The sequence below is a fragment of the Jaculus jaculus genome, chromosome 12 (assembly GCF_020740685.1).
Source record: "Jaculus jaculus isolate mJacJac1 chromosome 12, mJacJac1.mat.Y.cur, whole genome shotgun sequence".
Classification (NCBI taxonomy): domain Eukaryota; kingdom Metazoa; phylum Chordata; class Mammalia; order Rodentia; family Dipodidae; genus Jaculus; species Jaculus jaculus.
The window spans coordinates 105,223,843-105,238,641 of record NC_059113.1 but is presented as its reverse complement, the minus strand read 5'-3'; the positions used below and the strand labels follow the sequence as shown (position 1 = coordinate 105,238,641).

Below are 14,799 nucleotides of genomic sequence, written 5' to 3'. Positions count from 1 at the left end.
GTGTACCCGTGCTTTCTCTCAAATTAGTATTTTAAAAAATGCCCGTGAGCATAGGATTTTCAAGTACAGATAGTCAACTGAACATGTACACTTCAACTTACTACTACAATAGATGGGTTTAAAATAAGTTGGTCTTGAGCAAAGACCAGAGCAGTGAAAACCAGTTCTGGCCACTGGAAGCAGATGAGCACACCAGACTCAAGGATGCGCAGGGGACAACCAAGAAGCACATCACTCAGCCCACTGCACCCATCTCACGCCCACAGCACTCCCGTGTCGGCCACAATTTCCTGGCTCACCTGCACACTGATGTCTCCCCAAAGGACGCATCTCCCTTGTCCACACTGGGCGGTCAGGAACAGGAACAATGCTAAGTCTATAGAAAGTGCTCTACTGCATGAGGTAAGCAGTGAATGAATGATTGCCAGCATATTCTACTCATCTCCAAATAGTAATTCTTGTAAATGACTAACCATGCTAAAGACGTCTAAACCAATGGTTTGGTTTTTCATTTCCCATTTCCTCCTATGGGCAGGTAGCTTAAATGGCCAGTTTTCCCACAAACCTGGAACACAGGACACTCATCTTTCTGCATTTAATCCCACAGGTTTGGTTCACTGAATGCCTCTACAAGTACACACTGACCCAAAGAGGTGAAGGAGTGGCCTAATGAATGGATCACCAGAGCTCAGCAAAGGCAGTTATGAATGTAAGCACTCTGCCTAGAAATAACTCCAGTCATCATCTGGTAGCTTAAACTTGCATGCCAAAGTCGGGGGTATATCAAATGCAGAGCTACTGCTGCACAAACACTGTTCTCCATGGACAGGAGCCTGAATATTTTAACTTCAGGGTGAGAGAAAGAGGGAGAATTGGCATACCAGGGCCTCTAGCCACTGTAATCAAACTCCAGATGTGTGCATCACCTTGTGTCTCTGGCTTATGTGGGTTCTGGGGAGTTGAACCTGGGTCCTTAGGCTTTGTATGCAAGCACTTTCACTGCTAAGCCATGTCTCCAGCCCTATTTGTTTACTTACGAGAGAGAAAGGAGGGGCAGACGTGGAGAATGGGCACACCAGGGCCTCTAGCCGCTGCAAAGGAGCTCCAGGTGCACGTGCAGCTTCGTGCATTTGGCTTTACGTGGGGAACTGAAACCCAGTTGTTTGGCTCTGCAGGACAGCACCTTAACCATTGAGCCACCTCTCTAGTCCAAGCCTCACATGTTTATTGTGGTAGCATATACCTGTAGACGCAGTGACTGGAAGGCTGAAGCATGAAGACTCAGGTTGAAACCAGCATAGGCTATGAAAGGAGATCCTGACTCAAAAATCTGAAATTGGGCTGGAGAGATGGCTTACTGGTTAAGGTGCATGCCTGCGAAGCCTAAGGACCCCGGTTCAATTCCCCAGAACCCACATAAGCCCGATGAACAAGGTGACACATGTGTCTGAAGTTCATCAGCAGTGGCTAAAGGCTCTGGCATGGCCATTTTTCTAAGTAAATAAATAAAAATATATATTTTTTTTAGTTTGTTTTGTTTTGTTTTTCAAGATAGGGTCTCACTCTAGTTCAGGCTGACCTGGAATTCACTCTGTAGTCTCAGGGTGGCCTTGAACTCATGGTGATCCTCCTACCTCTGCCTCCCGGGTGCTGGGGTTAAAGGCGTGCACCATCACACCCGGCAAAAATAATTTTTAAAAAATTTTAAATGGAAAAAAGAAGGGAAGAGAGGGAAAAAAAGGAGGAAGCTAGTACTTAATGTTGTTCCTGTCCATCTAGTCTTGTCTTCACTACAGGCAGAGCAGAGGCAATTCATTTACATTACCATTTACTCAAGCAGTACTTAACTAAAGCAATGCAGAAAGCAAGAGCTTCAAAGGAACAGTGTTTACAAGAAAATTAGCAGGAGTAAAACCACCTGGAATTCTACATTTAACTTATTTTTGGGGAGGGGGTAGTTCTTAATTTAAGAAGTTACATGAAGGATTTTCATTCACAGTACTACTTGTAGGTACTGAATACTTTTACAAAAAGTACTGGGGCTGGAGAGATGGCTTAGCACTCAAGACACTTGCCTGCAAAGCCAAAGGACCCAGGTTTGATTCCCCAGGACCCACGTAAGCCAGATGCACAGGTGGCGCATGCATCTGGAGTTCTTCTGCAGTGGCTAGAGGCCCTGGCACACCCATATTCTTTCTCTCTCTCTCCCTGCCTATTTCTGTATCTCTCTCAAATAAATAAAGTAATTTTTTTTAAAAAGTACTGTTTATACATGGGAAACACTCTTCTCACATCCGTTTGCATGAAGGCAATCCACAATGCACGACTTCTCAGACCTCCCAGACTTGGCTCAACTGAACCGGACAGTTCACCTCTCAAGACTTCCACCTACTCCAAGGCTACTTTTCTCACTCACTCACCAATGTCATCATCGGTCCTGTCGATAGGGTCCTTCTCCAGGCAGTCCCTCACGATGTCCCTGCTCATCAGAGGGTCCGATGCCCTCTCAATATCTTCCTCATCATCATCATCCTCAGAATCAACTGCCGTTTCTGGCAGTCCACTCAGGTCCATGTCACCAGCCTCACTCTCTGTGGCCTTAAAACATGAAAAACATTGTTTTAACTATTTTAAGTGAACCAATCTATGGTGCACAGAGTTTAAAAAATTATATTACAAAGTAATTGTGTTGTATTTATTTTTCTTTAATTTAGAAGGGAGTCAACATTGAACAACTATTCAGGCAAATCACACACTGAAAACAAGAGTAACTTCAATGAGTCACTCTTAAAATTCTGGTCAAAGTGATTATTTATGTTTTGATTATAATAAACAGGATGAAAAAGAAACAGTATTTGTTTTCACTTCATTTTTAAAGAGAATGATTTTAGCTAAGAGTTTAACAACTTGCTCATTCTGTCCAATCATTCTTCTCTTAAAATTACTTTTATTCAGGCCAAGATGACTGGACCACTTTTCCTTATGGGAAAAATAAACCAGCAATTGAAGGAACCTTGATAAATATGCACACCAAATATCACCAACAGCGGTGCTCCTCCAATAGCCAATCAAACTACAAATCAGTAACTAATACAGGAGACTACATATATCTCAGTCACGCATTCTTTCTTCAACATAGATGAAGCGACATCAAGCCGTAAAAAGATACCATCACTTGGACATGTCCTTAGTCACTACAGCTACTCACTGCCTTCGCTGTGGCAGATCTGAAAAATCTAGAATCCACCATACTCTACACAATGTCTTGCAAACACACTGGACTGGTCATGTTTGACCTCATTTTCACAGAATTCACTAAGAATGGATTCAAGTAAACATTAACCATGTCAAGCTTGAATTTTTAAAAATATGAACCACTGACTCTGACAGTGACAACAGGCCAAAACTGAGCACTCACAATGGACTATCAGAGTCACTATTTTATACTTCAAAAAATTCTATTTCCAAATTCAGAATAATCTTAACTACCTTTGAATATCACATGAACATTGATGTTAAGCTAGAAACTTTACTATACATGCTTCTTAAAGGTTAATTTTATAAGAAGTTTTCCTGAGTTTAGTATTTCAGCTGGAAAATACAGTTGTGAGGTCCAAGACTGATGTGGTTAATGTTTACTTGAATTCATTCTTTAAATTCTATTCTACAATCACACAGGCACTTGTATTTAAATTTATGGGATTATAATTGTCTCATAAAACCAGGATAAAGCTTTACATTATTTCTGTTGGACAAATAATTCCTATCTTAAATTAGTTTATCAAATATATGTGTAACCTAACATAATTTTTCATATTTGAATAGCAGTACAAATGAATTGGGTCCGGTGGCATATGCCTATAATCTCAGCACTTCAGAAGTACAGACAGGAGGATCAGAAGCTCCAGGTCATCTGCTCAAGATAGAGGCTAACCTAAGCATGAGGCCCTGTTTTCAAAAAAAGAGGGGAGGGTTGGAGAGGGGAGAGGAGAGAGGGGAGAAGGGAGAGGAGAGATGGGGGGGGGGAGGAGAGAAAAGAGAAAGGAGGGGGGAGAGGGGGCAGAGGGGAGAATGGAGAGGGGAAAGCGGGGGGGGGGGGAGGAAAGGGGAAGGAAAGGAAAGGAAAAGAAAGGAAAGGGAAAGGGGAAGAGACAGAGAGATAGAAGAAAACAGAAGAGAGAAGAAAGAAAATACAGGCTGGAGAGATGGCTTGCCTGTGAAGCCTAATGACCCAGGTTCAGGTTCAATTCCCCAAGAATCTACAGAAAGCCAGATGCACTTGATGGTACTTGAATGTCTGGGGTGTTTTGTTGTTGTTGTTGTTTGCGGTGGCTAGAGACCCTGGCACACACATTCATGTTCTTTCTCTCGCTCATAAATAAAAATATTTTTAAAAAGAAAACACACACGCAAAAAGACTTATATGGAACACTGACTAAATAAAAAATGTATTACATATATTGTATTAATACAAATAAATTTACTTGGCAACTTTTTTTTTTTTTTTTTTGGTTTTCTGAGGTAGGGTCTTGCTCTAGGCCAGGCTGACCTGGAGTTCACTGAGCAGTCTCAGGCTGCACAGTGCTCCTCCTACTGGGCCCTCCCCCTCCAACCCCCCCTTGCTGGGATTAAAGGCCCAGCTTGCTTGGTTTTTAGAAGGAAATTAAGGGAAAAGAACAAACAGGCAATTTTAAATAACACAAAGTTCTTGTGAATTGTTAATTTAGCAGAGACAAAAATAAAATTCAGGTCAGGTGTTCTGATGCATACCTTCAATCCCAGCACTTGGGAGGCAGAGGTAGGAGGATCACAGAGAGTTCAAGGCCATCCTGAGAGTACTACATAGTGAATTCCAGGTCAACCTGCTCTACAGCAAGACCCTACCTCAAAAAACAAACTAACTAGATAAATAAATAAACAAATAATAGAATAGAATTCAGGCTGGAGAGATGGCTCAGCAGTTAAAGGCATCTGCTTACAAGCCCAATAGCCCAGGTTCAATTCCCCAGTACCCACATAAAGCCAGATGTACAAAATGGTACATGTGTTTAGAGTTTGTTAGGTTTTGGTGCATCTATTCTCTCTTTCTCCCCTTTCTCTGTCTCCCTCTCTCACAATAAATATTTTAAAATAGAATTCAATATGGCACTTAAAACCATTTGCAAAGAAACTTTTAGCTCATAAAAGATCTCATATATACTGCTATGTTTAAGGATATTCTTTAATACATAGTCTTGACATAACTTCACTTCATAGAATATTTTCATTTCTTTGAGAGAGAGAGAGAGAGAGAAACAGAGACAGACAGACAGTGACAGTGTGGGTGCCAGGGCCTCTTGCCACTGCAAACAAGCTCCAGATGCCCGTGCCTCTTTGTGCATCTGGCTTACGTGAGTACTGAGGAAGTGAACCTGGACCAACTGAGGCCCACAAGCTTTGCATTCAAGTGCCTTTAACAGCTGAGCTATCTTACCAGCCCAGTAAAATCATTATTTATGAAAAATTTCAAATGTATTTAACCTAATCAGCACCTGAGCCAAAGTCTGATAATTGCTAGAAAATGATACCTAATGCTAATGGTGATGTTAACTGATAAAATAATACGCGTGTGTAAATATGAAACCAGACTGAGAAATAGTGCTTCTAAAAGTCTAGTTTATCAGAATTTATTTTGTCATCTATGTCTACAAAAGAGGGACAATTCTTTTAAACTTTAAAGGGAAAGTGTTAGATTGCTTCCAAAAATTATTAGGAGGATTGGAGAGATGATGGCTTAGCAGTTAAGGCACTTGCCTGTGAAGTCTAAAGACCCAGATTCAATTCCCTAGTACCCATGTAAGCTAGATGTACAAGGTGAGACATGTGTCTAGAATTTGTTTGCAGTGGCTGGAGGCCCTAGTGTACCAATTCTCTCCCTCTCCCTCTCCCTCTCCCTCTCTCTCTCTCTTTCTCTCTCTCAAATGAATGAATAAGTAAATAAATAACAGGGATGTGTAAAAATGTCTGTTCATATTTATTAAGGAAGACTGTGTTGAGTTTAGAGACAAATAGTATCACATTTAAAACCTCTTATACTCAATTACTAATGTGTTTTTAAATATTCTAAGGTACAAATGTTTCTATTTTTCTCTATCATAAATTACTTTCTATCTACATTAGGAGATTACTTTCTATCTACATTAGGAGATGAATATATTTGTGGTGACTTTAAATCTTTGTCTCCACCGATGTCTTAATTGCTAAAATGTTCCATTCGTTTGCTGACTTTTAATCTCACCCCTACTCCAAAGACATCAATCACTTCCACAGCTGTGCACTTCCTGTACTACGCATTACTTTCATAAGATCCATTTTGTCTGAACTCGGCTGTTACCTGTTTTCATATGACTCTTTCTGGCCCACCCTGAAGAGACTCAATGATAACCACACCACTTACCCATCACTCAATGGTGGCAGGAATCGCTATTCCTTTGTATCACTAAGTTGGGCGTTCTATGCTGAAATGCCGCCTCCTGTCTCTTCGGCACGCTTCCACCTGCGTCTAAGGCGATCCTTTCTCAATTTAAGTCAGCGCTTCCGTTTTCTAGATTATTACCTTCCATAACTGGTTCTCACACCCCCCGTCTTAATTTCTTTTCATATCCAGCCTGTCTCCACTATTTGATTATTTCAATTACAGTCACCCACAGTACTAAGTCCTACATTTTCGACCACGGTGGAAGAGCCTATGGCAACAAGCGCAAGTGCCCTGACTGCTGACGCGGTCTACCTGGCGGCCAGGCAGGCAGCAGAGGGGAACCTGGGAACATGGGAACATGGTCACAGCTCTGCCCGCAGTCGAAGCGCCAGCCAGGCAAGCTGGGGAACTGAAGAAGAGTGAGCTGAAGGCGGCTTCCTCGAGTCGGTGACTCTTGGAAGTGAGGGCGAGCACTCCGCGCTGAGAGAAAGCGTGAGCAGCAGAAAGCAGCTTCTGCTCCGCCGGCACGCTGCTCCGCCGCGTCTGTGTTGCACACGAGGACGTCAGCCCCACGGGAAGCCAAACCGCGGCTGTCCTGTGCTTACTGGGGAGAAACCCTTAGCAGGCCAGAGGACCACGGCACTGAGACCCTGGACGCCGCGCGGCCGCCCTGCCCCGCCGCCTCCTCTCAGGCCCTCTTCCCACTGGCCTCATTCTCAACAGACAGCTCTTCCGTCTTCTCAATCCCGCATTTCCTACCCACCGCCGCCAGCAGGAGGCCCGGGGAGCAGACAGGGCTGCTCCAGAGAGGAGCGTCTCCCTGAGCTCTTGAATTCCTCTCCCCCCACCCGGCCAGCAACGCGGTTCTACTCCCTTCTCTCCTGGGCAGAGCACTCAAATCTTGACCTCTTTTTACCAAAAGAAAAGGGACCCTAAACCACAACTATACAGAGTTAAAGAGTTGTCATGGGGAACAGTTTATCCTTGGAATTACCAGAAAATAAACTGGCTGCCTAGTGACGAGAAAAGTAGGAAAGAACGTTAGTGAGACCAGTAGCTGAACTGCGCACACCTGTGAGCCTCCTCGTTTTAAGAATTACCAATGGGCGCGGTGGCACACGCCTTTAAACCCAGCACTTGCAAGGTCACCCTGAGACTACTCAGTGAATTTCAGGTCAGCCTGGGCTAGCATGAGACCCTACTTCGAAAAATTACATATATATAGCCTGTGCACTCCCACCACGCCAGAAGGGTGCCCCTCCTCAGCACACTAATGACGACTAAAACAAGGGGGGCATCGAGAGAGCCCTCCTGAGGACTGAGCACAGAACCTAGAATGCCCAGCAAGACACACCCAGGTCAAGACTCTAAACAGCTCCAGACAGCACAGATTCGCATTCTGGGGATCCCACTCAATCTGCAGAGAGGTGAAATGGCAACTACTATCACCTCAAGTCATATCCCTACTATAGACAGATGCTCAAAATAGAGGATCATCTCACGTTAGGAAGACAGACCGCTGCGTTGCAATGTAAGTGAAGTGCAGCTTTTAGTACACTTCGCTGTGCCGCGTGGCACTGACGGCTGAGCCCAGGGGCTGGTGTACACAAGACAAGCACTATACCACTGAGCTACATTCCAAGTTCCTGACTTTTTAGATGATATATATTAGGCTCTAAATCTCCCTTTCGCACTGAATTGTACCTCTAAGAATGAACAAGAGATTTATGTCTTTAAAATATACTCTCATGCTAGTGACAGAAACATGAACTCAGGCTGACCTGAAACTATCTCAAACTTACATTGACAAGTTATGATGGCTTGGCCTCCTGAGTGTGCACCACCATGTCCAGCACAAGAAAAAGCTTGAAAAATATTTTTTAATCCTTGTTGTTGTTTTTTTCTTTTAAGATTCTCTTCCAAGAGGGCAGAAAGCATGCGCGAGCAGGAGGATGGGGAGGCCGCTGCAGAGCGCTACCTTTGTACATGACATGGCCTTGCCACACTCATGAGCCTCTCAACACTCATCGTGGGTGGGCAAAGGGTTCATAAGACCCTGATGCTTCCCCAAGTAGCTGGTAACAGCTAGGAAGGGAGTCATTTTCTTAGATGGTGTAGCCACTGGTAAGCAAGCTGCCCAGTCTCCGGGAAATAACTCACCCATACTCATGCAAGAACCCAAATTCAATTCCGCATGCGTGGGGGAGGAAGTAAAAGGCATGAAAGTAGGATGGGGGTTAACTGGGAAGATTTTAGAGAGAGAGGGGCTCAAAGGGGGTATGTAGAGGAGTAAGATCAAACTTCATTCTACACCTGTACGAAAGCGTCAAAAATAAAAATAAAGTAAAACCCTGTTCCACAACAGAGTGGGGAGGGTGATGGGAAGGAGGGGGGCTATCAGCATGTATGGAAGGTAAATTTATCCTGATATTTGAAAGAGGAGTACTTCCTAAGGAGTTAAGTACAAATTAACACTTTATGAGGCAAATTCACTTTAGGGAAGTAGAAATAATACTTCTTATTGCAAAATAATAAATTTTTAACTACCCAAGAACTTAGAAATGAATTTGCTACTTACAAAATAATCTTTAAAAGTACATTTGGGGCTGTATAGAATTTAAAGTCACTCATCATTAAGCTTTCTATAACATTATTAGATTACATAAAAGTGTAATATGCATGCAAGTGTTTAATATACTATCGTTTAAAACAGGTGGGCTAAATTTAGGATTTAAATGCCTTGCACATGACACTGTCCTTACTCCCTGGCTTTGAAGGAACTACAGGGAAGACGCGCCATTGCCCGACCGAGAAAACGCTCCTCTCGGCACAGTGTTCTTGAGAAAGGCCGTCACAGCTACTTCCCGTGACGATTCCCCAGGAGCCAGGAAGAACTCTTGGCAAAGTGAGGGTAATATTCCTTTTGCTTGAAACCACCTCGCATGCAGCATGAACAGGATGCAATTGAAGGCCTCCAAAGTTGTGTATGTATGTACTTTGGTCACTTTTTCCTAGACTTACCTATTCTAAGCCAATAAATGATTCTAGAACCATTATATTTTGAGAAATACTTCTGAATTTCATCATTGTAGGTTTTCTTTCTAGCTATCAGTAGCATAAAAAATCATTTTAAACACAACTAAATGTATAGTTTTTTGGTTTTTTTTTTTTTTTTTTTTGGTCCATGAAGTAGGGTTGCACTCTAGCCCAGGGTGACCTGGAACTCACTGTGTAGTCCCATTATGGCTCTGAACTCATAGTGATCCTCTTACCTCAGCCCATCAACAGCTAGGACTAAAGACCTGCATCACCCCACCTGTAGACATGCACACACACATACAGGACTGGTTGATTTTTATAAAACTATAACACACTGATAGGATCTTAACAATTCTTTCCCTTTGTCATATTCTACAAGACTGCATGCCACTTATCAAGACTTGTAAATTTACTGTCTCTAAGCAAATGAAAATATTTAAAGCAAAAGGAATTCCATTGCAACCAACCACTCTGCTTACAATTCTGGTAACTGTTAGGAGAGAGGCGAAAATAATTCAACAGTAGCTCTACTTCCTGCAACACACAGCAACTTGCTACGCGGTGTGAAGCATAAACACTATTATGCAGCCATCATGGTGTGGACACACTATATAGTTTTCTCAACTGACAACCATGAAATTCCTTGGCATCAATGCCAATGAAATGAATATTGGGGTGAGTATGCGCTTACCTGGTAAATATCAGACAGGCTGCTGCTCCCAGAGTCACTGGTGATGCTACATCCTGAGTGGCTGGAGGACACGTGGGTCACCTGAGGGTGGAGACTGTCCGCAAGGTGGAGCTTTGTAAAGTCCGCAGGGAGCTAGAGGAGGAGCAGAAGGAACTCTGATTACTGTCTGAGCCAAGAACACACTCTAAAAGTTTGATGATGTAGCCTATCCCAAACCACAGAGCCAAAAATGTTATTAGGAAAAATCCTTCATTTTACAAACTCAAAACTTACTAAATTCTTTCTACGTACCCAAATCACAATTTTAAATTATTTCTATGTACCCACATCACAAGTTTTTAAACTTTATGAGCATAAACTGAACCTTAAACACATTAAGTTCAATGCATAAATAGGTGGATTTGGAGATTAAAATAACATCGGTGAGCATTTCACTTAGCAGCCACTATTTGCACAGAGCACGGGAGTAAGTGAGCCCGAACAACTTGTCACTCCTCTCCAACCACTCCCACTTCAAGGCCAGAAACAGTTTAGAAGAGAAAACAGCCTCAGGGCACTTCTATGCTCAAGTACTGTTTAAATGCTTTTTTTGTTTTTTAATGCAAGTATCTTAGGAACATTTAAGCATCTGTCATGCAAGCAACTGCATTAGAAAGAAAAGAAAGAAAGAAAGTCAGCCAGGATGTAAGAGTTATGGCCAAGAGACACGCACTTATCCACACACGCACTTATCCACACACGCATGCACGTGCTCACACACCCACACTCCAGCTTTCTACCTGTACACTTTTAAATACAACTGGAGGCCTCAAGAACTTCCACCTCCCCTCCTGTGTCACAGAAGACACAGTGCTCATTCAACAACTGTTTAGTGTTGTCCCCTTTTCTCTTGCTATGTGCTGGTCAGTTAGGAAGACTAGGAAACATGATCCCCAAGAATTCTACACTTGTATCAGTTATTACCAATTTTTCAAACAATATAAAAAACTAGATTTATCTATGATATACTGTTGGCTAATAACACACACATTTAAACACGTATGACAACTGGTATGATCACATCCTTTGAAGCCTATCCTACATAGCTAATAAAATCGAATAAGGACTTGCCTTACAAAACACTCACACTTCTCTTCACTAGCCCATGGTTTAGAATGAGCTTCAAGGAGGAGATGACTCAGGATTTGATCAATGAGCTTTGGTAACACCAGGTCCCGAACAGGCAAAATGTATTTACAGCCTACAATGGTTTGACTGGGAAATGCCACCATTGCCTCATGTGTTTGATTAAGCCTTGTACCCAATCCCCAACTGGTGGAGCCTTTGGGGTGTGGGGACTTGGAGAGCACGTGTCACTGGGGTGGGCCTTCACAACGGACTTCACCGTGCCAGTGCCAGTGCCAGTGCCAATGCCGGCTCAGCTCACTCTGGCAGCTTCCTGCTCATTTCATGCTTTCTCGCCATGAGGAACCCTGCCCTCGAGCCAAATAAACCCTTTCCTTCCATCAGCTGCTTTTGCTTGGGGCTTTTGTCCCAGCAATGAGAATGTAACTAAAGCACACCCCAATTATTCAGATCTGCCTCTCAGAGTCAATATCCTCACTCCTTATCCTAGGCATGTGGCATTTAATAATACACACAATCTGTTAGGAAGCAGTATTTTTTAACCAAAGAATATGAGGAACACAAAGGTTTAAACATGACCTTATTAAATGGCATATGATTAGACAGATGTCAAATCAGGAGAGTGCAGAAGCATTCCAAAACTCCTCACCTCACTAGGCTCTCCTTGAACCCTCCATTGAGGATGCCGTGCTACACATATAAGCCATGACAACAAGTTTTCTCTAAGGACTGGATAGGCGAGCACCTCTAAATACACACATCATCAGAAAACAGCAAACTGATTTCTAGCGATGTCTTTTATAAACATGGCTCAGGCTGGTGTGGGCCACAATGGTTCTTTAACTAAATATGACAAACGAAGTTTTCCCCACAAAACGACTCTTTCCAAGGCCCAAAGGACTCTTCTCTGCAGGCCCTCCTCGGTCACCTTTCCAGGGAGCACTCAGCACGGCAAGGGCTGGGAGCGAGCAGAGCCACACTTCGCAGCAGAGACTGGCTCAGCGGCTGTACGCCACCAAGGGTGCATCTGCCTGCTCAGCAGCTGCTATCAGAATTCCACGGCCATGTTAAGCCCAGAGCAGTCTTCTAGAATGCTGAGAAGAGTTTTGCTCTTAAAAACTCAGTTCTGGGCTGGAGAGATGGCTTAGCGGTTAAGCACTTGCCTGTGAAGCCTAAGGACCCCGGTTCGAGGCTCGGTTTCCCAGGTCCCACGTTAGCCAGATGCACAAGGGGGCGCACGCGTCTGGAGTTCGTTTGCAGAGGCTGGAAGCCCTGGCGCGCCCATTCTCTCTCTCTCCCTCTACCTGTCTTTCTCTCTGTGTCTGTCACTCTCAAATAAATAAATTAATTAAAAAAAAACAACTCAGTTCTGTTTAACAAATATTTATGGAGTGCCTGGTCAGGCAGAGGTGGAGACCCTGAAGAGGAGAAACACAATCAATTCCAAATGTAACCTCACACTAACCGGAAGTCACTGGGATGGGTGTCACCAGGCTATAGCAAACTAAATCAAACCCATTTTTTATGCATTCTCTTTTTTTCAGGCACGAGGGATAAAACTCCAAGTTTTGCATTAATGTTAGGCAAGTGCTCCACCACTGATCTACATTTCCAGTCCTAAATTTTCGAGGACCGGGAAGATAAAGAGTGGTTAAAAGCTATTACTTGCAAAGCCTGCCAACCCAGGTTCGATTCCCACACCACCCATGCAAGCTGGATGCAAAGAGTGGTGCAAGCATCGGAGGCTCGCTTTGTCTGCAGCAGCAAGAACACCAGGTGTGTGTGCGTGTGTGCGTGCACACACACACACACACACATATACACGCAAAAAAATAAAAATTTAAAATGTTTTTAAATGTGGTGCCCCACAATCTGTGTTCCTTGGAGAATAGCAAGAAACAGTGAGTTATTAAGAGTAAATGCATACATAATTTAGCGGTAAATACTTTTTCAGGGGATATGTGTATAGATGTGTGTGTTCATGTGTGTGCGGGAAGTACACATGCGTGCAGTACATGTGGAGGTCAGAGGACAACCCTAAGTATCCCTCCTCAAGCACTAGTCACTTCTTTAAGTGTGTGTGTCTCTTGCTGCTGCGATTGCCCATCTGGCTTTATGTGGGTGGTGGAAGAAATGAACCTAGACCAACAGGCTTTCAGGTTAGTACCATTAACTGCTAAGCCATGTCTCCAACTCCCACCCACCTTTCAGGGGACAGGGGTTCTCCTTGAAACTCACCAAGTAGGGTAGACTGTCCACAGAGCTGCAGGAATCTATTTGTCTCTACCTCCCCAGCACTGGGCCTACAAGTATGTTCTACCAGACTGTAAAAATTTCTTTATATTAGAAACGTAATAGACATGTTATGTTTAGGAAACCTTAAAGTCTTTCCCCATAAGTCAGGATAATATTATTACTAAATTTTTGTGACAACGTGTGACTTGGCTTTACCACATCTGATAGGACAGCAGCCAGAAATGCAAGGACAAGAAAGTGAGTTTGTAAGAGGCAAGGATGACCCAGAAGCTTGGAGTGCAGAGACGGTCGTGGCAAGTACCACATTCCAACAGAGAACCCTAGGGCAAGAGTCACTCGGCGTTGGGCTGAAGATTCTTTAAAAAAGGCACGATGAAATAGGGAGTCTCACTGCAGCGGTTTGAATCAGACGTCCCCCATGAACTCGTTGGTGTGTTCTGAATGCTCCGTCCTCAGCTGGGGGCAATTTGGGAGGTGGAACCTTGCTGGAGAAGGTGTGTTGCTGGGGCAGGTTTAGAGGTGTTATAATCAGTTCTTCCCTACTAGAGTTCAGCTCACTCTCCGCAGCTGTCTGCCACTTGCTGTGGCAGAGGTACGGGGCAGCCACTGCTCCCGCCCTGCTTTCCCTGCCGTCATGAAGCGTCCCCTCAAGACAGTAAGCCAAAGTATAGACCTTTCCTCCCGTCAGCTGCGTTTTTTGGGAGCTCTGTCCCAGCAACTAGAAGGCGACTACAGCACTCATATATTCCCAACTTTGCTCTGAGACTACAGCACTCATATATTCCCAACTTTGCTCTAGGCTTGACCTAGGGCTGGTTTCATCTATTCTCAGCATGCTACTTCATTAACTCCAGGCTGAAATGGTGCTGGGAATTAGGACTTTAGCCATCATTTATAACAGACCTTCTGTTCAGTCAAAGTTTTATGAGGGCCAAGTGTAGTGACGTATGCCTTTAATCCCAGCCTGGACTGCAGACTGGGTTCCAGGTCAGCCAAGCTAGACTGAAACTGTGTCTCAAAACAAAGAAGAGTTTTATTACTCTGCAACTATATACAGTAATTATCTGGCTAAAACAAATAGTAAATTAAAAGGGAAATTAACATAGAGCTCAATTTTAACAATATATTTTCCAAAAATTCATTAGTAACATAATTCAAATCAATCTTATTTATAATTTCATTTAAATTTTTATGTTAGCATTTCATTAATGAATTTATATGAAACTCTTTA

At 43.4% G+C, this 14,799-nt stretch overlaps 1 protein-coding gene across 6 annotated transcripts in view; it reads right to left on the bottom strand.

Annotated features, from left to right (window-relative positions):
* Rapgef2 (Rap guanine nucleotide exchange factor 2) overlaps positions 1-14,799 on the bottom strand; it is a 241,677-nt gene that overhangs the window by 44,140 nt on the left and 182,738 nt on the right. For all 6 annotated transcript variants that reach the window (XM_045131898.1, XM_045131902.1, XM_045131901.1 and 3 more), the window contains 2 exons: positions 10,188-10,319; positions 2,421-2,598 (listed from right to left, as the gene is read on the bottom strand). In XM_045131898.1, the coding sequence (XP_044987833.1) occupies positions 2,421-2,598; positions 10,188-10,319 (310 nt within the window). The remainder of the gene's footprint in view (positions 1-2,420; positions 2,599-10,187; positions 10,320-14,799) is intronic.